At 37.8% G+C, this 27,068-nt stretch overlaps 1 protein-coding gene across 2 annotated transcripts in view; it reads left to right on the plus strand.

The window, feature by feature from the left end:
- Positions 1 to 17,593, plus strand: part of DHRSX (dehydrogenase/reductase X-linked) — a 160,549-nt gene extending 142,956 nt beyond the window's left edge. For both annotated transcript variants that reach the window (XM_021546634.4, XM_085582165.1), the window contains one exon: positions 17,128 to 17,593. In XM_021546634.4, coding sequence (XP_021402309.2) covers positions 17,128 to 17,325 — 198 coding nt within the window. In that variant the 3' untranslated portion in view covers positions 17,326 to 17,593. The remainder of the gene's footprint in view (positions 1 to 17,127) is intronic.
- The last annotated feature ends 9,475 nt before the right edge of the window (positions 17,594 to 27,068 follow it).

Raw genomic sequence — 27,068 nt, forward strand, 5'->3', positions numbered from 1 at the left:
CATAAATAATCCTAGCAAAATGCAAAGCTGAATATTTTGGGAGACTGCAAGATCCTTTTAATTTGGTCTGCTGTTTGTTATTGTCACTGTAGATTATGGATGAGAACATCTGCAATTGTCCTCCAGTTAATATACTTTTGAATTAGAAGAAAGGGCAGAGCTACAGAGCAGCTGGCAAGTGGTCAGTTAACCTCCCTTGCAAATGTTTAAAACTTATTTTCAGTGGGGCTTCTTGATGAAATACGTAGGGCTGGCTCTTCTGACAGCTCGTGGGATGAGATGGATGATTGTAACCTTTTCTCTAAATTAAGATGGAAAACCAGGAGCCAGCAGGGCAGTATGCTCAGAGCTTTGGAAGAGCAGCTCCTTTCCTGCTCATCACCCCATAAATACATTTTTACTGTTTGTTTTTAAATTATGTGAATATATTCTGGGCTATGCTCTCATCTCCATTTCATTGAGCCTACTTCATTGTTTATAGTTTTGAAATAGTTTTATTTGTACTTATTTAATGTAGCAGCAGTTAGCTCCAGCCAGAGTGCTGTCTAGATTTTATTTCTTTTTCAACATAAAAGTAAGTTTTGCAAGACTGAGCAGCAATCTACTACTTGCAAATGAGGTGTATGCTGAGACAATTTTTAATCTTACTTTATGATTTCTCATACTTACCAAAATAGAAGGAAGAAAATACCCTGGGTGAGCTCTTTGGAAATGAGTTTATATTTTCATAGAGGGAGTTAAAAAGCATACTTGGCCCAGGTATCTATTTTCTCTTAGTTGTGTAAAGATGAGTACCTTAGCACTATTTTCTCTCTGGATTTCTCTTTGCGGTTATGTTTGTTGTTTGCGTGCTTTTTTTCTGCTGTGGTCATCTGAAAATATTTGTAAATTGTTTTTAATATTAATTTAGACTAGGAGATGAATCTCCCTGATTTTTCAAAAGCCAAAGTGCTTTTCCTAATTTTATTACATTAGTAATTAAAAATGATTGCTGTTTTCTTATGCAGAACTGTAGCAAGACACACAAATATGTTTCTAGTCACAGCTGGGCATTTATTCTTTTGAAAATTTGTCCCTTCTCTCAGGTGCTGCTGATAACTGTTGTCAGATGTTTGAGTAGCTGTGCTCTGATGGCAGGCATGATGTTGTTTCAATTCATTTTTTAAGCAAGGGCCAGATGTTTGTTCTGGGCTAAGCAGAATTGATTTGCAGTTAAAACCTCAAGTAAAGGAGTACCATATCAGGCTGTAAACCAGCCATGTCTCAAGCCACATGTGAATCAAAAAGAAAAATGTGATAGCCAGTGGTAATCATCATCTTCACTGTCCTGTACATCTCTGATATTTGTTTATGCAAGTAAAGAACAGATGTGTGCTAACTCTCCCCTATGCTAACAAATGAGAATTCAAATTTTACCTTGGACTGTTTCATTATTTTCCCTTGCTCTACACAGAGCTAACAATAAAAAACAAGGCAAATGGCTATAATTAGAGAATTAGGCCAGTATTGGTTTCCTGTGAGAGCCAGTGATAAATCTGTCTCCTTGGGACACTTCAATAAGCCTGAGGCACACCATCTCCAGCTCTGGCCACCTCATGTCCTTCCGCTTGCTCTCAGCAGTAAACCATTGCAGGCAGAAAAAGCAACAGGGAAGACTTAAAAAAGATTGAATTCCAGCAGAGTTATACTGGACCTTTAAGAGATGAGGTCTTGATCATTCTGTGACAAAAAATGTCTTATGCAAGAAAGAGCTTTTCATTGAATCCCATGGCTACAGTGCTCTGGTAATGGTATCACCACTGCTAATAGTTGGACTTATCCATTAAAAGTCTAGCTTTTATGTTTTGTTCTAGTTGTCATAAATATATTCACACTAACCTTTATATATTCACAGTATAACAGGCAGGAAAAATTACACTGGGACTAAGGAATAAAGATAAATATTGCTGAAGAAATTTTAAATAACGTGCAGACCTCTAGTGGGCATTGATTCATGTGCTTCATGGTGTCAATAATTGTTTGTGAATTGCAGTAATTTTTTTCCTCTGAACAGAGCATTACTCGTGAAATACAATCATTACCTATTGATTAGCTCTGTAGTTATTTTCATGCCTCAGTAGTGCCAGTAAAAAAAAAGGTGTAACACTTACTTTACACCAATGTGTAAGATCTGTACATTGTTCATCAACAAGTGAAATGAGTCTTTAAAATATTTTTTTTTTTTTATTGCAGAGACAACATCAGCATTTTCAGTAGTCATAAATTTCAGGATAAATGGGAAAAGTCTAAAGGACTCATTTGGGGTTTTAAGTTTTGTTGTTTTTTTTAATCAGGGCATTATAAATGTATAAATGTTTTGTTGTATCAGGACAAGAGTGCAGTAAGAAGGACATATTTGTCACTGTTTAGTGCTAATGTAATTTCCTATTTTCGCTACTGTATGTCTTTCCATTTAATCTCAATTGTTGGTAATGTGCTACTTTTTGATTAAATGATGAGAGCTGAAATTCACCAAGGAGAAAATAATTAAAACTATTTGTTTCACAGACTGTCAGCAGCTATTAGGGAAATTAAATGTATTTTTCCCTGAGACTTTTCAAAGTTCACGAACAGTTCACAATCACTCAATCTTTCATTGAACACAGATTTAAAAGCAAAGGTCAGTTATGTTTTGAACACTAAGGAGTTGATGCAATTGATAAAACCCAACCACTTAGATTATTTTTTTATAAAAATTGCTTGGAAACCCTTGCTTTTTGACTGTGGCACCCTTATAGCCACATCAGCTCAGCAGATTTGCACAGTAAAGGGAGCTTTACAGATTGTTCCCCCAGCTGCAGGAGTGTCCCATGCCCTGGCAAGGGCCAAGCAGCAGTAGGGATTGTGGCTGATGCTGGTGATGGGGACCAGCCTCGATTGCTATCCTTTACTGCAACCCCACATGTCCAGCAGTGTAACATCCTGTCACGCCACTCTTTTGCTTCAAAGAGGAACTTGTTGTCTGACCTGCTCAAGCAGCTTGGCACTGCCTGTGGACCCATCATTTCTCCTGAATTGTCAGAATTGGCTGGGTCAATGTATTGACAAGGTTTCACCTAGTGTTCTCCTCTCCTTTTTCTACTACAATAAGGCTTGGGCTTGCTCATTTGTTTGCACCACAGATTGTAAATACTTAGAGCTCATGATTTGAAGTCTGCTTTTTACCCCTTTTTGGTTTCCAAAGGGGCTCGGTGACATGGATGGGTGATCTGAGGAAGGCAAGTGTTGGTGCTGCACTGGGGAACCCTACCTTGAGCCCTTTCCTCCTCCACATGGCATATGGGCTGGAAAAGAATCTGAGCCAGTGGGCCAAGCAGCACACTGATGTAGCAGTCACACTCAGCTTGCAGTGAGGGCCTGGCAAGAGGCATTTGGGAATCCATGAAGAAAAGGGAATGAAAAAACACTGGGACTCTAGGTGAGATTGTTGTGGGGCACAATGAAAAGGTGGATAAATGAATAAAAGTTTTGTCTGCAGACATGCTTTGCATACCACATGGAGAAACAGAACATAATCTTGATTGGAACAATTCAATTCCACTGTGAAGTACGTGTTAAATAACAATAGGCGGCTGCAGAGCTGTGCAGACTTGCAGGTGAAGAGCAGAATTTCAAGCAAGAGGTTGTGTGGGCAGGAGAGGCAGAGGGGAGGGCTGGAATAGCACCCAGCACTGGTGCTGGAGTTCTGCTCAGACCTCAGCCTGTGCTTTTACAAGTTTAAAATAGTTGCTTAAACCTTAGCACAGTTCTGCATTAATTCAGCTGGAATTTTTCCTGGGAAGCAGAAGTTTATTCATCTGGAGCTTTGCTGCTTGCAGTGTATCCCTTCAAGTGAGAGAGTGAGCAGGGGTGGGGGGAGGTTCATTGATTGAACTATCAGGGCCAAAGGATGTGTGTAGCAAAATGAAAGTACCGAAGAGCATAGTTCAGTATTGAGCTTCCTAAATAAAGTGAATTATTTCAGCACCAGATGAATCAGTAAAATGTATTCATCAAACCACAAAACCTCACAGTATTTGTTTCCCATTCTAAACAGCTGCTCTAACTTTTATGTCAAAAAGCCCTATGAATTCCAGTGCAACATGAGCTCTCCTGGGGAGTTTAATGAAAAAAAAAAAAAAGTTAATTCTTACTGTTTTATTTTGTTTATCAATAGTTCTGCAAGAGCAAGCCTCAGGGCCGTGGCTATGTAAGCCCTGAATTACTCCAGTATCAAAACCCCAGTCAGAAACTGCAGAGACAGGAGCTACCTGAAGATGAAATAAAAGGAATAAGAAAACTTTCAGGAATATTGTTGGGATTTTTAACATTCATTCCTCACAACCCCTTTTTTGTTGGTTTCTTTCCATCCCAACAAAAGGTTTTCTTTTTCTTTTTTTTTTTTTTTTAATAGTTTACTAGGGAAAGATGTTTGGTGTGAAAGGGATTAAATGTTTTTCTCCTTTCACCTTTTTAATTATCCTGTTTCAGTTAATAAAATTTGATCATTCATTATAGATTTCATTTTTGGAATTTGAACCAATTCTTCTTCCAGCAAAAGCCAGGACAGTCAGTGTAGTCATTCACACAGGAATGAGGTGCACCACATCACCTGTACAGCAATGTGACAGCTCTGCTGTGACTTCTGTCATATAGAAAAGGAAACAACAACGTGGCGAGGACTACATCACCAAATTCAGTCCTGGCTTTTGCAATGGATTCACAGGTTTTTTTTTACTCCATCTCCTACTTTAATTAAAGTTTACAAAAAACCTTTAGAAATAAGCCTAGGTATTAAACTTGACAGCTTCAGTGGATAGTAGATCTGGGTCTTCCTACTTACCAATAGTTAACAATTACATGTACATGAGTACATGCTTTCCTTTTTCTGATGCACTAGCAAGAACTGACACTTGTTTTTCCTTTAGAGCCCCTGCAAATGAATACCTATATCAGCTCTCCATAGGCTTATACTCCCCTCTGCATTATGAGTACCAGCCTGCCCTTCTTTCAGACCACTTAGCTGATTAAATGTGATGAGCTTAAACTCTTGAGTAACTGTTTTCAAGAAGAAGGTTTTTTGCTTCCATTTCAAACCTTGGGAATAATATGTGTGGCTGAAGGTCTGTGTGTTTCTGTCTAATGAACTCTGCAGTTAAAGATATGATGCCTCAAATCTTGTCTGACATAGTTTTAGAGACTAATCTCATTGAAATAAATGTCACTCTTCGTCTGTCTAAAATTATCCATGTTCTTTGGGTCTCTTCTGAATTTAAGCCATCAATAGATTCCTTTGCAGATAGTGAAGAGCCCTGGGGTTGATTGGCTTAAACAAAAGGATTTAAGTTACAGAGCTTAATTCACTTTCAGTCTACACAACAAAAACTTGATTTGAATAATCAGATTCAGTCATCCTTTATATTTGCATTTTTAGTTATTTTGTTAAAAACAAGTTGATTCTGGTGGGTTAATAAGCATTCAGATATGTCAGTTTGCAAATGAATATAGCCTTTGCCTTTAAACTTAGAACTTCTCGTGGGTAATAAAGGATAAGCAGGTCCATAATGGTATGTTTCTGAATCTATCCATCATTTCATAACTTTAGCATCTGATAGCATCTGGTAGAAAATCAGAAATGGTAGTTCTGTTTACAAGATTACTTTTTTTATTATTATTATTTATTTTTACAAGCTGCTTCCTGAAAAAATAGAGCTTAAGTAAAATGAAGAGAACTGTAATTTTTCAAGGGTTTCATTGCTTAAGTAGAAAAACTCTGAACTTACTGGGCAAAATTGAGGATGTAAAATCTGTAATTACTTATTTGAACTAACTATCTCTTAAAATATATGATTAGAAAATCTGAGCCACTTCCACCTAATTCTAGTCTTCCACTAAAATAACTATAGAAAATGAGTCTAGTCTTCTTGTTTTCCATCTTTTGTTATGTTTCTAGGGACAGATGTAAACTAATCCTCTATTTATAACTTTTTGGTTTATCATTCAAGATTAAATTATGAAATTGCCAGCAAACGGAATTATGTGAAACAAATTTCCAGAATAAAATTCCTTCTCTCCCCACCACTTTTATCTGTCTTCCAGTTTGAACTTTCTCCTCTCAGACTGGGGAATACTGTGAAACTATAATTTAAGCACAGTAACTCTATAAAAACCAGAAACTCAGATCAGCTGGGACATGGAGATTCCTAAATAGTTGTTCTGGTTTGGGCTGAGATAGAATTAATTTTCTTTTTAGCAGCTGGTACAGTTTTGGATGTAGTATGAGGATAATGTTGATAACGCCCTGATGTTGTAGCTGTCACTAAGTGGTGCTTACGCTAAGCCAAGGCCTTTTCAGTTTGCTGTGTTTGCCAGTGAGAAGATGCACAAGAAGCTGTGAGGTAGCACGGCCAGGACAGCTGACCTAAGCTGGCCTAAGAGATATTCCAAACCATTAGGGCATCATGCTCAGTGTTTAAACTGAGGAGAGTTGCCCAGGATTGCTGCTCAGGGGGCCTCAGTCAGTTGGTAGTGAACAATCTTGGATTTCATATTTTTCTGACTCTCTTCCCCACCCCACTGGCGGAGGGGAGGGGAGTAAGTGGCTTAATTGCCAGCAGGGATTGAACTGAAACAATGATATTTGGTGACCTGCTTTAAATTCCTTTCTTCCTGGCAGCTCAGGGACAAGGAGACAAAGGCTGAGACCCAAGGTGAGGATAAGCACTGCAAGGTGAAGCTCTTTTTCCATGCAGGAGCTTTGTGTGGAGCATACCCATCAGCAGGGTATATTACAGCCCAGCTAGTGTGCCACTGCAATGTAGAACTAAGAAATCTGGGGGAAAGTGTACTTTTGCTTTCATCTCTCCCATCTTCCCAGACATATTTTCATCTTGCATGCTATTAATGCACAGATGTAGCACCTGTAGACATTTTGAGTTAGTTTGTGCACCTCACTAGTTTCGGTCCTCATCTTTGGCAGTGCAGACATATGGCCTGCCTGAGTCCTGGGGAAGAAATGTTCTCTGCTGACCTTACCTGGTGATCCAGAAAAGGATTTGCTCTTTTGCATCTTCACTGTCTGTTTTCAGGAGGTGCTTCCAGTGGGAAAGGTAGAAAACTGAGACTGGCAGCCACCATCTCCCAGCCCTCCTCCACCTGGCTGAGCCCACAGCTGGAAATAGTTCTGTTGCTGTTTGGGGTGCAATATTGGGGGTTGTAGCAATTTAAAACAGAAGAGGCTGTGAAATAGCTGCTGACTTATTTAATTTTTGATTATCTCATTTTGTCTGTGTTCTGTACAGTCTTTTTGCTTTTTGATCTCATCTTAGTTCCTAAAGGCTTTCTATACTGTGGTTTTCTTTTAAATATTTAGGAGTTCCATGCCCACCCTGAGTTCTTATAATAATTAAAAAATAACAGTCATTATGAGAAAGTTGTGAAGTGGGAAATGTCTCAGTTTTTATTTTCTAACAAAGGAAAACAAGATACGTGACTTGTCAAATAAAAGTAAAAAAAGAAGAGATGATGGTAGGGGGCTACAAATCAGAAGTTGCCATATATATTATTCCTGAAGTCTTATGTTTTCACCAAAAGCCAGAAAAGATATTTTACTTTGTATGAGCAGGCAGGTAATAAATTGTTCAGACATATATGAACTCAGGAACATCATCTTCAGCAACTTGAGCCTTGCTGTGTCTCCTGTTCTCTGGGGCTGTTAAAAGTGCAGCTACCACTTCAAATACAAATACTTTCTGTGCTTTGCTGTGTTGTTTTGATTGCCAAGATCTATTTTCTTTGAAAGAATTGAAGAAACTAAGGCTGGCTTATGTACTTGTGTAAGATAATGCATTGAAAATTTAAGCTGGAAGTAAACAAATAGTGTGTTTTCCTGTGCAAACACTGGAGTTACAGCCTAGTGCATGAGGCATCAGGATTAGGATTTCACAGATTCATTCTTTTCTCATCTCTTCTAACATGCACATTTGCTTCAATATATATCTTGTGGGTCTCTGAATGGAAGTGTTGCAGAAAATTCCAGATTATGCGAGGATCCAGGGCAATTCTCAGTGATTTAACTCGGGCATCCTTAGCAATAGGTAGCTGCAGGACATCACCTGGTTTCCAGAGAGCTCATTAAGCAGACAAGAATGTTATGCTCACAGAAGAGTCTTCAGTATTTTGTGAAGTACACATATGTTCTCATTTCTGCCTATTATTGCCTGTCTTATTTCCTAGAGACTGGATGTTCCAGCAAGTGAAAGTCTCTGGTTGGATGTTTATGCAATGTCTGGGGCAGCAGGCTCCTATCTGTCAAATTTTGCCTACTGTTACTGAACTGAGAGAGGTACAAGTGTAAAGTGATTTCAGTGGCTGCAGTGATAGCTCAGTTCTGACTGTGAAGACCTTGCTGTCTGCTGCAGAGCAAGCTTAAGGATCAGCCTCCAGGCAAAGTAATATTCCTCAATGCACTTGACAAAATGAATAAAGGACTCAGCCATGATTAATGACTTTGACCCAAAGTTTCAAGTCCCTGCTCAAATTCAGTCATGTAAAGTTGCATTCTTGTTTCTATTTCAAAATTGCTTAAAAGTGAACATTATTCTTTTAGTGCTCTATTTGATACCTTAGAAAATGCAAAGAATGGATCCACAAACAATCCTGCTCATATCACCAATGTTATATTGCAATTCTAACCTGAAAGATATTCAGTTTGAAATTAAGACACAAATATAATTTTATTATTTTATATATATCATATCATATCATATCATATCATATCATATCATAATCATATCATATAATCATATCATACCTACAAGTGAGTTCACTGTTGGAGCTGCTCCTTGAAACAGATGGAGATTTCCTTCAGCATAGCCCAGAAATATGGCCAGCCAAGAGGAGCTTCATTCATCTTCCTTAGAACACAAGTATCTCATGTTATTTGACATGACCCATGATGTCCTGTTGTGGTGGTTTAACACCAGCCAGCAACTAAGCCCCATGCAGCAACTCACTCACTCCTAACCAGTGAGAGTGAGGAGAGGACAGAAGGGGTAAGAGATCCCTTAATAACTCATGGGTTGAGATAAGGCAATTTAATAGGGAAAGCAAAAACCATGCACACAGGCAAAGGAAAACAAGGAATTGATTCTCTGTTTCCCATGGGCAAACAGCCATCTCCAGGAGAGCAGGGCCTTATCACATGTGATGGTGACTTAGGAAGATAAATGCTATCACTCCAAATATCCCCCCATCTTTTTCTCCTTAATTTTTAACCTGAACATGATGTCATATTGTTTGGAATACCTCTTTGGTCACTTGGGGTCACCTGTCCCAGCTGTGACTCCTCCCAACCTCCCACACACCCCCAAGTTCCTTGTCAGCATGGCAGTAAAAAGCAGAAAAGGCCTTGGCTCTTTGTAAGCCATGCTCAGCAATAACAGAACTATCTATCATCAACTCTGTGTTCAGCACAAATCCAAAACACAGCCCTATACCAACCACTGTGAAGAAAATTAACTCTGCCCCAGCCAAAAGCAGCATACCTGCTCAGCCTGAAGTAGCTGCTTTAGAAGAAGAGGGTTCAGAGGCATGGCAGCTGCCTTCCTCAGTAAAATTTTCTCATGTTTTGAATCTGTAACAAGACTCACCCCATGGCTTCAGAGTAGGGCTATTTGGCCATTTTTCAGCAAAACAGATTTCTCAGAGGGCATATCTCTGACACAAAACCAATTAAAACCTTCTAGTGCCAACTCCATCAAAAGATTCATGAGGAAGGAGGCATTCACATCTGGGCATGTGCCTGCTTCATGGGCTCCCTGAGCATCAGGCTGACCCTGACAGCCTTTTGAGGACAGTTCCTTTCTTCCATAGCCTGCCTTATCTACAGGCATCCCAGATACCTATGCAGGGGCTGGTGTGAAGACAAGATGGGACTTCCCAGTCTCTCTGTGTACCTGAATTTTTTTTAAGGTCTTCCCAGAAAAGTTGCTTTCAAAAGAAAAGGAGATTTGGGATTTGATACTTCCTATATATCTGTTTGCCAGCTGTCTCTGCTTCTATTTTTTCAGTATGTTGTGCTCAGGGAAAACTTCTCTTTTTCTCCAAATAGTCATGAATTATTCAGATATAAAAGCTCCTTTCTTTGCAAATTTTGATTCATTTTTATTGTGAAAATTGCTTTGTGTTCCTAATTCATCAAAGTTTCATCTTTTATTACATATTTCTCAATCTTTGATTGAGAAATTATTTCTCTGTGGCCACAACATTGTCAGGAGAAAGGCTTCACACTTTAACTGAGCCATTTCTGGTATCCCTTTCAAAGACAAAATCTGAAGAATTTTATTATGAAGTGAATTTATTAAAGAATTCTCATTGCCACAAGTTGGGGATTGAAGAGAAATTAATTTGGTGGTGCTGACTGGGTATCTAGGGAGAGTTATATTCAATAAAATATCTCTTTCTACTCTGTTATCAAGGCAGAAATTGGATAGAAATAGCATAATAGCAAGCTCTACATATGAAAGAATAGAAGGCAAGAGAGAACACAGATGGAAACCAAGGCTTTTGAGTGAAGGCAGACATTGCTGAAAAGCCGTGCTGCCACACTTCTCTGGCAGCTTTGGCTTCCTGGGGACCTGGCAGTTGGTCCTGGCCGCTGGTCTCACCAGGACGTAAAGTCAGCTGCTGCAACCTTATTGATCAAAGGTGGCTGAACACATCCATCCACTGCATCATGGTTTCCTTTCTAGCCTTTGTTTTCATACTCAGTATTTCAATGGATTACTTTTTGTCTGGAATTTTCAAAGCAACAATCACATTAGGAGGTCTAGACAGTGCACACTGAACACACAGCCCCTTTGTTCACCTGGAGGCTGTGGCTCTACAGCAGCTGTTATTATTTCACCTTGGACTCTTGCACAGAAAGTAACCTGGTGTCTTCCCAAGACACCTGGCTTTGAAATGATTCAGTGGTTTGCAGATCATAGTAGTCAGTTCACCCTAGAACACAGGTAATTTGTTTCTCACAAGCTTGCTTGCTTTAATATTCATGGGAGCACAATCCCAGCTCCTCTGTTTATGAAATTGTTCAAACTATTCCATATTCTGTGTTTGCCTTTGTTCTTGAGAGTCAACCAGTGCATTGAGGGTGACTGGATGTCACCCTTCCACTAGCTGCCACCAAGTAGATGAAAGACTTTGCTGTACTGAGTAAGAGCAATTTTGTGTTCTCTTTGTTGTTGCTAATCCCTACAGTGTATATGCATAGTACTGCTCAAGTATCACAGATGATCATTGTCTTTCCTGAAGGAAGACAGAAAAAGAAGAAAACTCTGCATGTCAGTAATATACCAGCATTTAAAAAAATATTACCAGAATAATTATCATTAAGAAAGGTGAAGGAACACAGGCAAAAGTGTCTGAGTACTGATGCCCAGAAGATGGCCTGTTCAGTGCTTTCTGTGTTTTCCTAGCTGGAACCAGGGGACTTGTTACGCACTTAGGAAAGACCTGATGCAACTCACTCTTTTAAAAAAGTGAAGCAACAGAGCGAACATCATGAACACCTGTGGCCAAATGAAAACCAAACTAAAAAATATCTGCAAGCTCATTTAACTCATCATCTTATGAATAGATTTCTCACATGAACTGAAAAGTGCATGATTTAATGAATGGTACATGAGCTAGGACCAGTGTTATAAGCCCACTTTTGATGAAAGTTCCAACAGCAGTCTACCTAGTGTTGCTGATGAGGTTTATTCCATCAATACTTCAAGTATTCTGCAGCACAAATTATGGGGATAAAGGTGTTTTAACACGTTTTTTCTCAGCATGAATGATCTTCCAAGCAGCGCTGTGTGCATATCTCTCTGACCACTTGTTCATGTCTCTCAAAACTCAGCTGTGGTGTCAGTAAGTGATTCTGCCAGCAGCTCTCTGTCCTCTGTCCTCCCAGCCTTCTCTCCTATAATCTCTTGAGATGGCAGAATCTTGAATTCATGAAATACAAATCAAGCACAATTTTCTGATTGAGTGGGATGAGGGGAAGCTATCCTAAAGTCCTAAGTCCCCTGATACCATGGCTTGTATTACTGCTGTCCTTTCAATCATATTGCCAACTCTGTTAGCCAGTACAAATACAAGCAGGTTGTCCATTCAAACTATTTGTCACAGTGTTTGAGACAGTTGTCACTGTTTGCTGGTAGTTGGTGCAAGTGGGACTGAGAAAATGAAATGATTACAGAGGAGGAATTATAGGAGCTTATTAAATTTTTTCCTGTCCAGTTTTCTGTGGTTTCTGATGAATGTTACACACTGTCTACCCAGGACCCTGAGCTATAAATTCAGGTGAAGGTGAAAGTCCATGAGTACATGGACTGTCATGGAAAGCACCACCAAGCATCATATATAACTGATGCAGACACATGATTTTGAAAGAGTCAAGCTGTTGCTCCCTCTTTTAGACAAATGGAAAGGATGTAACATTTCCTGGTGACATGGCTGTAGGAACTGACTGTTGTCAGCTAGCACATTTTGCAAGAATTAGCACCTAGTATCAACAAAATTGCATTAATCAAAATGCATGAACTAGAAAGTCCTAAAAAAAGCAAAACTAAAATATAAACCCTCTTAGCACTTGTCCCAGTTTTCCTAGAACAGAATATTCCATTTCATACTGAGGGAAAATTATTCTTTGTCAATGAGTTATAATTGATGAATATTTAAGGAAAAAAGAAATATCAGAGCTTCTGTAAAAATAAAAAGGCTTTTTCTTTGGGAATAGATAGTGTCAAAATAATGTCATTTTATGTATGTAGGCTACATTTTGCTTAAATAAGTCGGTCACAGTCTATCTTTTCTCTCCTTCCACAACTTATACATCTAATGAGCAAAGATGTGTACTTTCAATCAGACCTTTTTTTTACTATTGCAGACAAACATAAAGTAAATTGAAAAAGAAAGTAAAAATTGTGATCAATACTATAAAAAGCAAAGGGAAATACAGGTTCAGAATTTCATTAGGAAGAAGTTAAGCAGAAATCAATTTTACTTGCATATTACAAAGCTATTAATTACAGTTCCTTGTATACTAATAATATAACAGTTTGTAAACAAAAATCCAATTTTATAAAAAATTTTACACCAATAAGTTGGTGACTGAAGAGTGAAGAATCATTGTGCAATTTATAGGCATCCTCTTTCTCTTACAGCAAGTCCAGTCAATTAATGAACAAGATGTTTCTGATTCTGTATATATGAATATTATTCATTTACTGTTATTTGATTTTACTTTTACTGGCTTTTTTACACTGGCAATGTGTAGAGAATCCTCCCCTGTGATTTGATTTATACTTGCTATTACTTCTTGTCTACATGGAACTCTTGGTATAATATATTATAGTAGAGATTTTAAAGTCCATCTAGTTCCAATCCCCTCACCATGCAAAGAGACATCTTCCAGTAGACCAGGTTGCTCAAAGCTTCATCCAACTTGTCCTTGAGCATTTCAAGTGATGGTTAATTCTTTAATGTAGTGTAGTTGGGTTTTTTTCATTGTATGTTTGTATAGAGTATCATGACAAACATCCTGGGGTTTTATAGTCAAGATATTTATCCATTGGCTGGTGATTTCTCTGGTCCTTTATTGGATGCTCTCCTTCCTGGAAAGCCACTGGCATCAAGGGGTAGGTCAGATGTGTTGCTTTGACTATAGTCTCCTATTTGTGGCCATTTTATTTTCCAAGAGCTTGGTGGTTTCTCCTCATACTTTGATGGCCTATAATGTGGTAAAAGAAAAGCTATGGAAAAGCTCTTCAAAGGAAAGTTGGCAACTAGGAGTGAGTCTGCCCATCCTCATCCTTGTCCAGATACACGTGAATTGCTCCAGTGGTTGCAGCCTGTTGCCAGCTTCATCCTTCCCAAGAGGTCCTCAGGCAGTGGTGCACAGACAGGGTGTCTGCATGTGTCTGTGTGTCTTTGTTTGTTGCAGCTGATTTTTGGGTGTGTAGCAGACCCAGTGCTTTCCCAGAAAGAGCTCGGCTGTGTGTGTGGATGTGCAGTTGCTGTCACAGTAGGCATGGACAAGATCCAGAGAGAGAATCGCAAAATGTGCTTTACTTCAGCCTCTCAAAACAAGTATGTCAAACTCCTAGGAGGGAAGTCAGAGCACTCCTGGTGCAGCGTTTCATTTTTACTTTCATTAAAGCAGAAAACATGCCAAAACAATGAAGAGATTATAAAGAAAGGGAAAATAAAACTTTCATCATTAATTAAGAACTCAGAAGCTGGAATAAGACCATTCATCATACACAAGCAACTCACTCTCTGTTGCACTGAATAATTTGTTTTCTTTCCTATATTTCCATAATATCTAGAATCCTAGAATGGCTTGAGTTGGAAGACACTTTAAAGTCTAGCTAGTTCCAACCCCTGCCACGGGAAGAGACACCTTTCACTAGACCAGGCTGCTCAGAGCTTCATCCAACCTGGCCTTGAACATTTCAAATGATGGCTAATTCCTTAATACAGTGTAGTTGGGTTTTTCCCTTGTGTGTTTAGATAATTGCTTCCACAATAGGTGGTAGAAGCTAAATAGGAATTTAGCACAGACCTTTCAATTCAGCATATTGCATATGGTGGATTGGAGAAGCAACATAAATCATATGAAAATTTACATAAGCTGATTTTAATACATGGTCAGTGTTACTGTGCTTGTAAGTCACAGTGTGAGTGTATAAGCATTTTCAACTAGTGCATAACCTTTATTTAAAGTATTTTATTTTATTTTGAGTAAAAAAGAATAGAATAGCATAACCTTTATTTTAAATATATTATATTATTTTGAATAGAAGAGAACAGAATAGACTGTTCCAGTTGAAAAGGACCTACAACAGCAGTGACCAGTTCATGACTGACCAAATAATAAAGCATTGTTAAAGGCATTGTTCAAATGCCTGTTCAAATGCCACTGGCAGGCTTGGGATAGACCAACAATCTGCTCCAGTGTTTGACCACCCTCTTGGTATAGATCTCCTCTGGTTGGGAACTTAACTGGCATATCATCAAAAGTAAAAATCTTGAAAAATCTGCATATCCTGGGAGAACCTTACCATTGAATCAGCAGAGCCAGCCTGGTATTTCTGATGCTGTAACAATATCCATACAGACCAGTCTCTGAGGAGGTAGAGAGCCCTGCTCATAAGAACATAATCACACAAATTCTGCCCATAGACAATTTTTCTAAAGCATTTTAGTGTTGAGCTGTTGTATTAATATTTGGGAGTTATGATATTTATATTTATGCCTGTTTGTGCTGGAGAGCTGTTAAAAGCAGGAACATAAAGTCCAGTGAACCATTGCATGAAGTAATGGTTTATCTGTGTCACTACTTTTTTTAAGTAGAGCATAAGAGCACGTAAAAAAATTGTTGGTTATTCTCTGTCATCCAGAAAAAGTTGTATAAAAATAGAAATGGTCATATTCATCATTGTTCTGCTACTTTACAATATCAATGTATTTTATACTGCTGTTCACAGTTGATCATTATATTAGGCACTCTATGAGCAAAGAATTGTGCAGGCCCTTTATGTTATTTACATAACTCACTAAGTATGAATAGCACTATTTTCCATAGGATAAAGAAGGGTGAAATAGCAGTAAAATACTAAACGAAGGTAAATGTACATTTTTAAGCAATTTTAGACAGAGTATCATAGTAGAATAATTTTCTAAAAAAAACCAAACATAACAAAAATCTTCCAATTATTTAGATTTATTAGTTTTTATAAGGCAATAATTAACCTATTCACTACAGTCTTATTCATCAAGTGAGTTCTTCAGGAAAAAATATCCTGTCAGGTGCTGCAGACAAAGCTCTGAGTGGCATCAGTACTGTTAATGCCTCAAATAATGACTGTAAGGATTGCAAAATGATACATTATTATCTAGCAGACATTGATCATAGTTATATCACTGACAAAGGCAAAGCATATCAAATGTTGTATTTTAAATATGTCCTTTAATTAGAACAAAAATACCATGGAAATAATTCCAGTTGGAGCTGTGTGATCCTTCTTAATACAGAATGTAAATTTTTTCCATATACTCAGGATGAAAGGAGTTATCACTCTAAGATATCTGTCACTGTCAAGGCAGGATGGGAATGAAGAGACTCTGACCAGATCAGAAGGCCGGTGAAAGTAAAACTCTGATTTATTAAAAATACACTGCTCTTTTATACAGAGCTTTGCGAGGACCAAATCCATTGGTTCTGAAGTGAAAACAACCCAAAGCATTGGTGCAGAGTGCTTGACACACAGTGATAGAACTTAACTATAAACAATGTGAAAACAAGAGAGATAAAGAATTATTTACATTCTTTTCCAACTCTCTCCCAGGCATCTGCCAGGATAGAAACTCCTGTTTCTCTCTTTGACTGAATCTGAGTCCCACAGTATTCACTTACTAATTTTCATTTAATAGTTGTGGTATATTAGGCATTATAGATCATTCACCATTTTTCTTTATGACAGAGCAGAGCTCTGATAACTATGCTGTGTCTAAAATATAGTTCCCTCATTTACCTGCCTGCTTGGACTGAACTGCAGAATCTTAATTTGCTGTCATGTTTTCCATGATCCTTTGCTCATGTCACAATTGTTGTTACAATGAACACATTGCATGTACAGCATAGCCTTCATCTTCTTAAGGCAAAGCACAGACTCTTTCATCCTTGCAAAATTAATAATTAAACTAGGATTTTAATATTTGTGCTTGCTTTTGGATTTATTAGCTCTCACTGTGAAAGCTAAATCAATTATTTTGTATTCTCCATCTGACTAACTCTTGAAAAAATAGACTGGAGTGTTCCATATATCTGTTCTGGCTTTAAGCTATCTTAAAATAGCACTATTGAAGAAATGGACTCTGCCAATTGAATAATTGACTTTCTTATTATTACAAGCTTCAGGTTTGCATAAGGACCAGAAGTGTAAAGCAAAATTAGGGAAGATGTTTGTCACTGATGAGGTCGTATGATTGTAGTATAATTCTTCTGTTGTGCCTGCCTCACTTGAATTTGTTTGTTTTTTTTTTTTGTTGTTTCTGCAGACCCCAGAGGAAGGAGCCTCTACAACCATCTGTGCAGCAGTATCGCCCGAGCTGGAAGGAGCTGGTGGCTGCTACCTTTACAATGAGGAAAGGACAAAATCGGCTGACGTATCATATGATGAGGAGCTGCAGAGAAGGCTCTGGACAGAAAGCTGCAAGATGGTTGGGATTTCTGATGAAGCCAGCAGGCTTCCCTAGAAGAAGACAGTTTCATCTGGGTAAATGAAACACATTGAAAAGCATCTTAGGTGAATTCTTGCAGCATCAGTCATCATCCTGGAAATCACTGTTCAATCCCAAAGGCAAACATGAACAGCTCTGTTCTTCACTTGAATCCCTAATCTACTAGGGTGCGGGGGGAATATTCCCACAGAAAGGTGTAGTGGTTGGTTTTAAATCTAACCATCAGTTTTGTAAATCATTCTGTTTCAGTCTGTGATTAAAATACAATCTTTAAACATGTGCAGATATGAGTTTTCATTGTTTTGTTCAACAAAAATAATGCTTGAGCATGTTGTGCTGGGAGGTTTTGAACTTAAACCACCTTTGTAGATACAAGCTACTCTTTTAAATCAGTTTTAAAACTTGCAGCTTTATTTCCTTAAGCTTCATTAATCTTTAAGACACTTTCATCAGCTTGTTCTAATGCAGAAATTTGGCATTCATGATCATGATGTTGTTTTTTTCTTAAGGTTAGTTTTATATGTCAGCTTTTATCCAGAGGTATTAACTGAAGGTCAAAATAACAAGAAAAAGTAAATAAATAAGGTCTTCTTCAAACAGGATATTGAATTCACTTGTTTCCAGTTTAAGTTCATCTCTCCTATAAAGGTGAGGAAGGGATCAACCATCATAATGGCAATACTGGCTTTGGCAGTCGGCCTGTTATCTTGTCAGTGGGCTAAGATTTACTTGTTCCCTTTTCTCCTGAACCCCTGTAATGTTGCATCTACAGTTTCATTCATTTTCTTTGACAAGGAGAATCACTCATGTACTATTGCATGAAAAATCACCTCCTTTTGTTTGTTTTGATCCTAGTTCATATTAGTTTCAGAACTAGAGTTCATGGTTTGGAAGAGACTGCAATTAATGCCAGCCACTTTTTCCTCTTTCTGGAGATGTACAGTGCATCCTCCCTAAATTGTGTCTTTGCCATTTTTAAGAATAGCCTCTGCCTACTCATCCAACTTACATAGGAGCAAGAGGGTAATTTCCCTTCAGTTGTGTGTATCTTTCCTAAAATTTCCTAGCAGTGTTTTAGTTTAAATTTTATTTGACTGTCACTGAGTGTGGAGCTGATACATTTTATGAAGCTATTTTCAGCAAACACTATGGTTTCCCGCCCTCACTGGGATGGCAGCTGGTTCAGATGCTATCAGTTTTGAAAACACTTCAGTTGTATACAGTTCAGGGAATTCCACCTGTGTCTACCAAAGAGAATCTTTAAGAATGATGTTCACATTCATGGAGTAAAAAACTAAACAGACATTGGGCAGTACAAAGATACCTTGAATTTATGCAAGCTCAAATAACTAGAAGAAAAAAAACTGAAGATAGAAATATTTTAATGGGAATGGTGGTGAAACGTAATTTGCAGAGAAACTTCTCTGGACAGTTTCAGTCAAGATTGTAAGTCCCAAAAAAACATCTGGACGTGTCTGGGGAGACCTTACAGCAGCCTTAGGGTACTTGTAAGGGCATACAGGAAAGATGGGGAGGGGCTTGGGCAGTGTAGTGATAGAAGGAGGGGTAACGGTTCTATACTGAAAGAGAAGATTTAGGTTAGACATTAAGAAGAAATACTTCATTGTCAGGGTGCTGAAGCACTGGAACAGGTTGCCCACACTAACTGTGGGTGTCCCATCCATGGAATTTTTCAAGATCAGGCTGGATGGGGCTTTGTCTAGTGAAATATGTCCCTGCCCATGGCAGGGGAGTTGGAAACAGATATCTTTAAAGTCCATTCTGATCCAAACCATTCTGCGATTCTTTGATCTCTTCTCAGTGAGTCTTTCCAAGCATGGAATTTGTGTCTAGGGAGCTTGAGGAGTTATTGTGAATGGAGTAAGGTCTACCCTACTCCCATCTTGTTGATTTTAGGTGCCACCTTAAAAAGCCGCATAATCCTATAAATATCCTTGCATTTCCTTTTTTCAAGATGCATGGGGAAAGAGGCTAATATGTGGGCATAAAGCATTTTGAGGAGCTGGAAACCACTGCATGACAGAACCAAGTGCAAACACAGTGTTGTGCTCTCATTTGCATCAGACTAGAAACGGTAGGAACATGTTCCTATGCACTGAACCTTGGACTAACATCCCTTTTGGGCTTTTTAGCTCAAACTTAGTACTTCATTCCAAGTGACCTTATCTCCAGCCTTTGGTTCAGAGTAAGATCACATCTAAGTGAAAATAAGCATGCTCACATGTACAGAGTCTAGGAAGAAGATGCACTGACCAAAAAAAAAAAAGTTGTATGAACAAAGAAGAGCATCTGGGAACAAAAATAAAAAACAAATTGAGAGAGAGCATATTTCCCATCTGAATTAAGCCATGCATGATCTATTTTTATCTTCTTAGAGTTGGTATATACAAGGGTTAGCAGCAGGAGATTTATCACTCAGTCACTATAGCACTTTCTCTGTATGACTGGCTGACTTTTTTTTGGAAAGTGAATGTAGTGCTTGTAAAATGTGCCAGACTGACACTCCGGGAACTAAATTCCTCTGTTTATTCACGGATCATGCACAGGATGCAGTAAGCCTGCTAGACAGCCAACATTTTGATGTTGCCATAGCATTCCCATGGAACACCATTGCTGCTAACAGCATGTCCAGGATTACTCAAACTAGATGGGATGAGATTATCATCAGTTTTAACTCTCTTGAAGCCCCACAATATTTGCCCAACCAGTTTCAAGTGGCATAGGGATTAATGAGTTATCAAACAGTAAAGAGAGCTAGTCATACTTTCAGTGTAATCTGAACCAATTTATTAATTGCCTCAGTCCAATGAATCCAATCTGTTTTAAACACTGAAAACATGGTCTGTGAGAAACAAGAACACAGATGTGGCTGGGTGAGGGGAAGAAAAAGCGTCCTAAGGCCAGGCATTTCTAGAGCATTGTAGTTCATGAAAATGCAGTTGAGCTAGTTGCAAAACTTATCTCAGGAACTAAAAGCAGAAAACTCTGTCAGCTTTGCAATGTCACAAAAGCATGTGAGCTTATCTGGAGCAAAACCAAGTGTTGTTATAAAGTACTCCCAATGTGAATGAGAATAATCACTCATGATACTGCTGCAAAAATCCAAAATAATTCTTAACATGCCTATCTAAGGAAAAACTACATGAAACTTGTAAAAATATGACAATAATTTTACTTTTGCACAGATAAATGGTTAGAGCTGATTTAATTTCACATGTAAAAGTCAGGGGATTTCCAGAGATCTGGACAAGGATGTATTTCACTTCACTGAATATGTGGCTGAGAGGTGGCTTTGTGGTAGGTACACAAGTATAGAAAAAATACCTGAGAGCTCTTTAACCTTGCAAAGAAAGACTAAAAAACCCCCAATAATGGTAAATTGAAAGTAAACAAATTAACCTTCCAACATGAAAGGAGATCCTCTCTGAAAGTGATTTCGTATTGGAACATGTAGATCTGATAACTGAAGATAATTAAAAGATGACTCTGAAATGACATTTGGCAAATAGGCCAGGTAGGCTCTTAAGAAATGTAGGTCAGTCACAGTGAAGTCATACTTAGATTCTTCCTCACGTCTACAATGACAGCACTTATTTTGATTAGTATAAGAGTGACCCATTGCTCACAACTTCTAAAATGGATATTTCTTTGTCAATACTCCTCCCAGGCTAATATTTAGCTCAGAAATCAAAGTCCCTCTACCTTGGCACAAAAAAACACATAAAATCTATTTTCCAGTTCAAGTCTGCGATAAACAGAAGTATCCACTAGGTACCAAGGTGACTGAGCCGACTGCCTTTGGTAGTAAAGTGAAACAATGTCAAACTAATTTTTTTTCCTCATAAAAAAGGATTACAAATTTAAAAGTAAAAAAAAAAAAATCTCTAAAAAAGGACCAAAAAGAGATGACTCCTGTTATGAAGAATAGTTCAAATAAATATAGATCTTACAGGAATTAATAGATCTTATGAGAATGAATGCAGTTGTCTAGGAATTTGATAAGGCAATGTTATTTAAACAAATAACTTGTACAGGAAATAAATAACTTGATGACAAAAGTGCTCTAATCTTCTTAGAAAAAAAATTTCTTCAATAATTAACTACTTTATTTGTCAACTGTGGGGAAATTATTTGTAAACTGAAAAGGTAAATTCTATAATTTGTGTGTGAATACACTGTTATTTACACATAATGAAGTAGCTACATTCTTGCTTCCAGTTCAATACTGACTTTAGGAGCTAGATATGGAGCCACCAGCCACACTTCTGAAATGATATTTTATGAATATTTAGACTTCATAGTTGACTCTACACAACTATCAGTTACTTTAGTACACAGTGAGAATTGATATTGTAGAAAAAAAGGACTTTGTTATTTAACACCAGGTTCGCTGCCACCTCTTTCAAATGCACAATAGTGTTAACTCTAAATATAACCAAACATGGCAGATATTTAAATGCTCATCCTAAACAGATTTTCTACATACTCTTGTTCAGTTCTGGTGTTAGGCTGGCTTGTTTATTCTATGACATGGTTTCCACTTCAGCTGCCACCATGGAAAGACAAAAATCAAATTCCAGTGAAGTTAGCATGAATCCTGTCACAGTTAAGATAGAACTCCCATTATTTTAAGAGGGTGAGGCTGAGTATACTGACCCATCTGCAATAACTGAGGAAGTCAGTGCAAAACATTATATTGTACATCAGGCCAGGCAAGATGAGTAAGCCCCAAACAATTATTTGAAGGTAATTTTATTCCTTTTTAAAACAAATGTACTGTGCTTTAGCAATCTACTGTGGCAACACTGAAGGAAGGTAACAGGAAGAAAACAAACCAGTGGCCAAGAGTGCTGTTTCCAAAAACATATAGTTATTGGCTTCCATGCTGTACCAACCCTTGTTGGCTTCTCTCCCTTTGGAAATGGACCTTAGCCAAGAATTCCTTTCACCAAAATGTAGCACTGACTCATTTATTTAGACAAACTGTCTACATTGAAACCAATCACTTTAAAGTACAATATTTCCTTATCCTGGAAAGGAAAAAGTGTTAAAAAAAAAAAAACAACCAAAAACAAAAAACAAAAACAAAACAAAAAAAAACCACCAAAAATCAGACTATGGCACTTTTTGTGTGATATTAAACCTGGTCACCTCTTCACAGGCAGAATGCAAGGCACATTAAGATGGTAAGCAGCTTTATGTCCTTTCCAAAGAATACAGATCAACAAACATTTCCTTCCCCTCTATCTTGGCACTGCCTGAACTCTCAAAATTACCTCAAGTAACATCACTGTTTGCAAACAAGCAGATCAATTTAATCTTTCACTTCCCTGTTTTGAAAGTAGAAACAAAATTTATTTCAGCTTTCCCACATTTATGGAACTGATTATTTAGTCCACATTGATCTGCATATATTGAAGATGTGCGCTGTATCTCAGGCTTTTTTTAAACAATACTGAAGGAAAAGAATAAATTCCTTTTAAGATGCACAGTATAGCTAAGGGTCAGTTCTTTACAAGGAAAAGAAGTCAATGTAAACCATTTGCACAGAACTTTTAACTACATTGCACAGCTCTGCTGAAGTTAATGAGACATCCCAGAATCACTGTACAAAGAAATGTAACTTAATAGCAGAAGAAGCTATAAAAACCTTGTATCATTTAAATTTGATAATGCCTTAGAACATTATCTCTGGATTGAAAGATACTTCATGTTTCTACTATATTATTTTAATATATTAAAATCCTCTCTTTGTCTTAAAGAAATTAGTCTAAAAAATGTGCAACCTAAAAATTCCACTGACTCAGTATATTGAGAAGAGTAGCATTTATCTCACTTAAAGTCATCTAAAAGCAGGATAGATGGTCTAAGCCTATGAGTTAGGCTCCATCTGTGGTCAGTGAGTATAATGCTCCTATGGGACAATTCCTCTGTCTGCTGTTTGAGTGGGAAATGAGCCATGATGCCATAACTCTGGCTGTCCAGAGAGGGAAAACAGACTAGTAGCCTAAGGTAAATGTCCAGTACCTGTACATTGTAGAATGACAGAGTCAATTAGGTTGGAAAAGACCTTTGAGATCATAAAATCCAACCTATAACCCAACATCACTCTCTCAACCAGACCACAGCACCGAGTGCCACGTCCAATGTTATCTTTAACACCTCCAGGGACAGTGACTGCACCACCTCCCTAGGCAGCCCATTCCAATATCTAATTACCCTTTCTGTGAAGAACTTGCTCCCAATGTTCAACCTAATCCTCCCCTGTGTCCTCTTCTCCTGTCGCTGGCTGTCTGGGAGAAGAGACCAACTCTCACCTGGCTACAGCCTCCTTTCTGGTGGTTGTAGAGAGTGATAAGCTCACCCCTGAGCCTCCTTTTCTCCAGGTTAAACAACTCCAACTCCCTCAGCCACTCCTCATAGGAGTTGTGTGAGCTCTTGTTGTCTCAGCCAGTTCTCCATGCACTAAAACTACCTGAGAACAAAGGTTTTAATTTTTTTTTTCTCTTTTTATCTTTTCTCAACTTCTTCCCCCCACAGTTTCATAGCTCAAAAGGCACCATAGCTAATTTACAGTAAGTTTGATCTTCTGCACAACAAAGATCATCTAACCCTGGTTTAAACTGGATGGATCATCTCTTCTAGATAGTTGTTGGCCCAAGTTTAAAATTTTTCAGTGAAACTGAGCACCAGCTTAAAAAAAAATTAGCTTTATTTCTTTCTGAATCAGAGTAGCTTTTCAGTTCCCAGCTATTTGATGTACACTTTTACCTGCTGGGCTGAAGAACACATGCTCTGATCGTGGTGGAGATGGACAGGCAGCAAAGAAGGCATCTACTGGCATATTTTTGGTAAACTAACTTGATATTTGAATCTTCCATTGGAAGTAATGTTTTACATCTTGCAAACGTCTTCTTATCTCTTTGTGAATCTTATCTGATATTTCAATTTTCCTACTTTTGAGATTTTAATAGCTCATTTTGACATACAGTGGTAATGTAGCCTCACTAGTCAGTTTATTCTTTATATTTTTTTGTTCCTATGTCGAGGACCTTATGGACCTCCTTCCCTGAAGCATCATAGAGAAAATCAGCTTTGGAGATTCTATAAGCCTTTTTTCAGACATGTAAAGACTTATCCTGAAAATACAGGCAACTTGATTTGTTTCAGGATGCATCATCTAATAGAACTCTAAATACTTATTTTATTGTGAATTATTTCCAACATTAAAGCCCTAAATCTGCACTAAAGAGTGCTTGAGAATATTCTGGAGCTGTTGAGTCAGGAGATGCAACAGGGACTGAGATCAGAGCACTGACATCATGAAACCATGCCCTAGTTCAGCTGAAGTCATAGATAAAATAGTGCCAAGTGACTTGCTTTATCCGGAACATAACAAATGTCAGTAATTTCCTTTGTTTAGAAGTGATTTTTGTTATTTATCACTCTGACCGAATCACCCAGAAGATGTTTCTCTCTCATCCCAGACAGAACTAGCAGGATAAATGCATATTGCTCTGCACCTCTGAAGCAAAGAGATCCCCCAGCAATTACACAGTACCTCAGAACAGTGCTGGAGCATCAGCAACTTGGCTACAAACATTGGTTCTAACAGTGATTTAGAAAAGCAGATTAGGGTCTCAGAGATTTTTCTTTTTTATAATTTAGTATTAATCTTTTTTTTCTAACCTCTGTTTTCCTCTCATATGTGACTTCTCTTTTTGGCCCTCTGTATAGGTGGGGTCTCCTCCCAGAGTTTTGTTCTATGCAGTCACTTGCCAAAGGAGATGCAATTGCAGTATTGTAACTCCCTCTTGCTCTGCTGGGTCTTATTCCTGGACACTGAATTCAAGTTGAAAATTCACAGCTTGTCTGCTTATTATGAGCAGAAGCATTACCATCTGTTTTATGGAATGCTAAACCACATTTCATACCACATTTACTTGATATGCAATTGCTGCAGCATTTATTACCCATCCTCTTGTAGAGCAGAAACCATTTTACTACCAGCTCATTGTTTGAAATGCTGAAAAGTACAATTATCATCCTGTGTCTGAACAAAAACCCAAGATGCAGGTATTTCCTGAAGATAACATTGCAAAAGGAATTGTATTATTAAAATCTCAAAATATTCAATCTTCCAAATTTTACTCAAGTTCGAAGTGACCTGGATCAACATGACTGTGTTCCTCATATTTTGTATAGATGGTGCAGCATTTTGCAATGGAGTTGTTTCTTAAACAAGCTCAGGGAAAAGGCCTTTAGTGAAACGCATGTCTTTCATTCTGCCCTTAAAATTAAATTCTGTACCTTTAGCAATTGTACTAACAAGATATTTTTCTTTTGACAATAATGAATTGATGAATTAAACTACAAGAGAATATTCACATTTTTCTTCCACATCAAACTGCTGGGGTCCATGAAGATCCAGAAAGGAGGACACAATATATATGCTTGATTTTTCATCTTCTCTCCCTCCACTTGTTTCATGTCTGAAGGCTGCATGAAAACAGGAGAAGGAAATTGGTAGCAATTTGCTTCCATTGGAAGTAGCAAAAATAAAAGAGCAGTTATCTAAATCTTAATCAGACTTCATATAACTGATGTGTTCACTGGGATTTTTTTAGGTTGGATATCAGAAAAAAATTCTTCATGGAAAGAATTGACAAACATTGGAACAGGCTGCCCAGGATGCATCATCATTCCTGGAGATATTTAAAAGGCTTGTAGATATGTCACACAGGAACATGGTTTAATAGTGGACTTGGAAGTATTAGGTTTGTGGTTGGATAAACTTGGAGATCTTTTCCAGCCTAAGTGATTTTGTGAATCTGTATCTAAGTTTTGGTTATGTTCTTGAAGAGTAGCTCTCAGGGTCAGAAGAATTGGGAAATTTGGTCCCATCTGATAAGGGTATGACTTACCTTCTCTTAAAATGAGTCTTAGCTTCTGTGATTCTTCACCTTTGTTTCACCACAGCTGTTAGTATGAAGTAGCTTCTGTTTTCAGTACAGCTGAAAAGGTCAAATGCTGGGTGTTGCTCTTTTTTGAAATAGTAACCTCTTAATTCAGTGACAAATGAATGCAGAATCATCTAATTCTTTTTTTCAAAGTCTTTGAGGTCTGGAGACAGCACCACAGTTATCTAGACAACAGCTTTTGAACTTGAATATCTGCAAAATACTTTTGTCAATGTTTTGATCCTACAAATACCATTCTATCCTGTGCTGTACACCATTCTATGCTGTAAAGCCAATGAAAAGATGTGAAGAATAAGTTAGATTAAATTTGTAATTTTTTCCTTTCCATGAAATTCCATAAATCTACATGACCTAATTGCCCTGAGAGTAGGTATTTTGGGACATTGTACTTATAAAGTGTATTAGTATAAAAGCATGTGCTTGAGCATATTCTAATAAGTCAATTCCTTTTAAGTATATGCTCAAATTTCTGCATGTGCTTTACTGACTTGGTGCTACAGTGTGTTGAGCTACAAATGTGGGACAAATGACAAAAAAGGTTTGAAATCACATTTCAGTAGGTAGAATACACAGTGTAAGTTATAGGGCTAAATAAAATAATTAAAATAATTAATTAAAATAATATCTGAAATAAAAACCAAGAAAAATGGTGTCCATGTTTCAAAGCTTTTCACAAATAGAAATGCTAAACAAAAGATAAGTTTAAACTTTATACCTTTTAGTTCAATCTGTTTCGATCAGAAAATTGTCTGTATA

This window comes from Lonchura striata, chromosome 1 (genome assembly GCF_050655825.1).
Source record: "Lonchura striata isolate lonStrDom1 chromosome 1, ASM5065582v1, whole genome shotgun sequence".
In the NCBI taxonomy this organism is placed as follows: domain Eukaryota; kingdom Metazoa; phylum Chordata; class Aves; order Passeriformes; family Estrildidae; genus Lonchura; species Lonchura striata.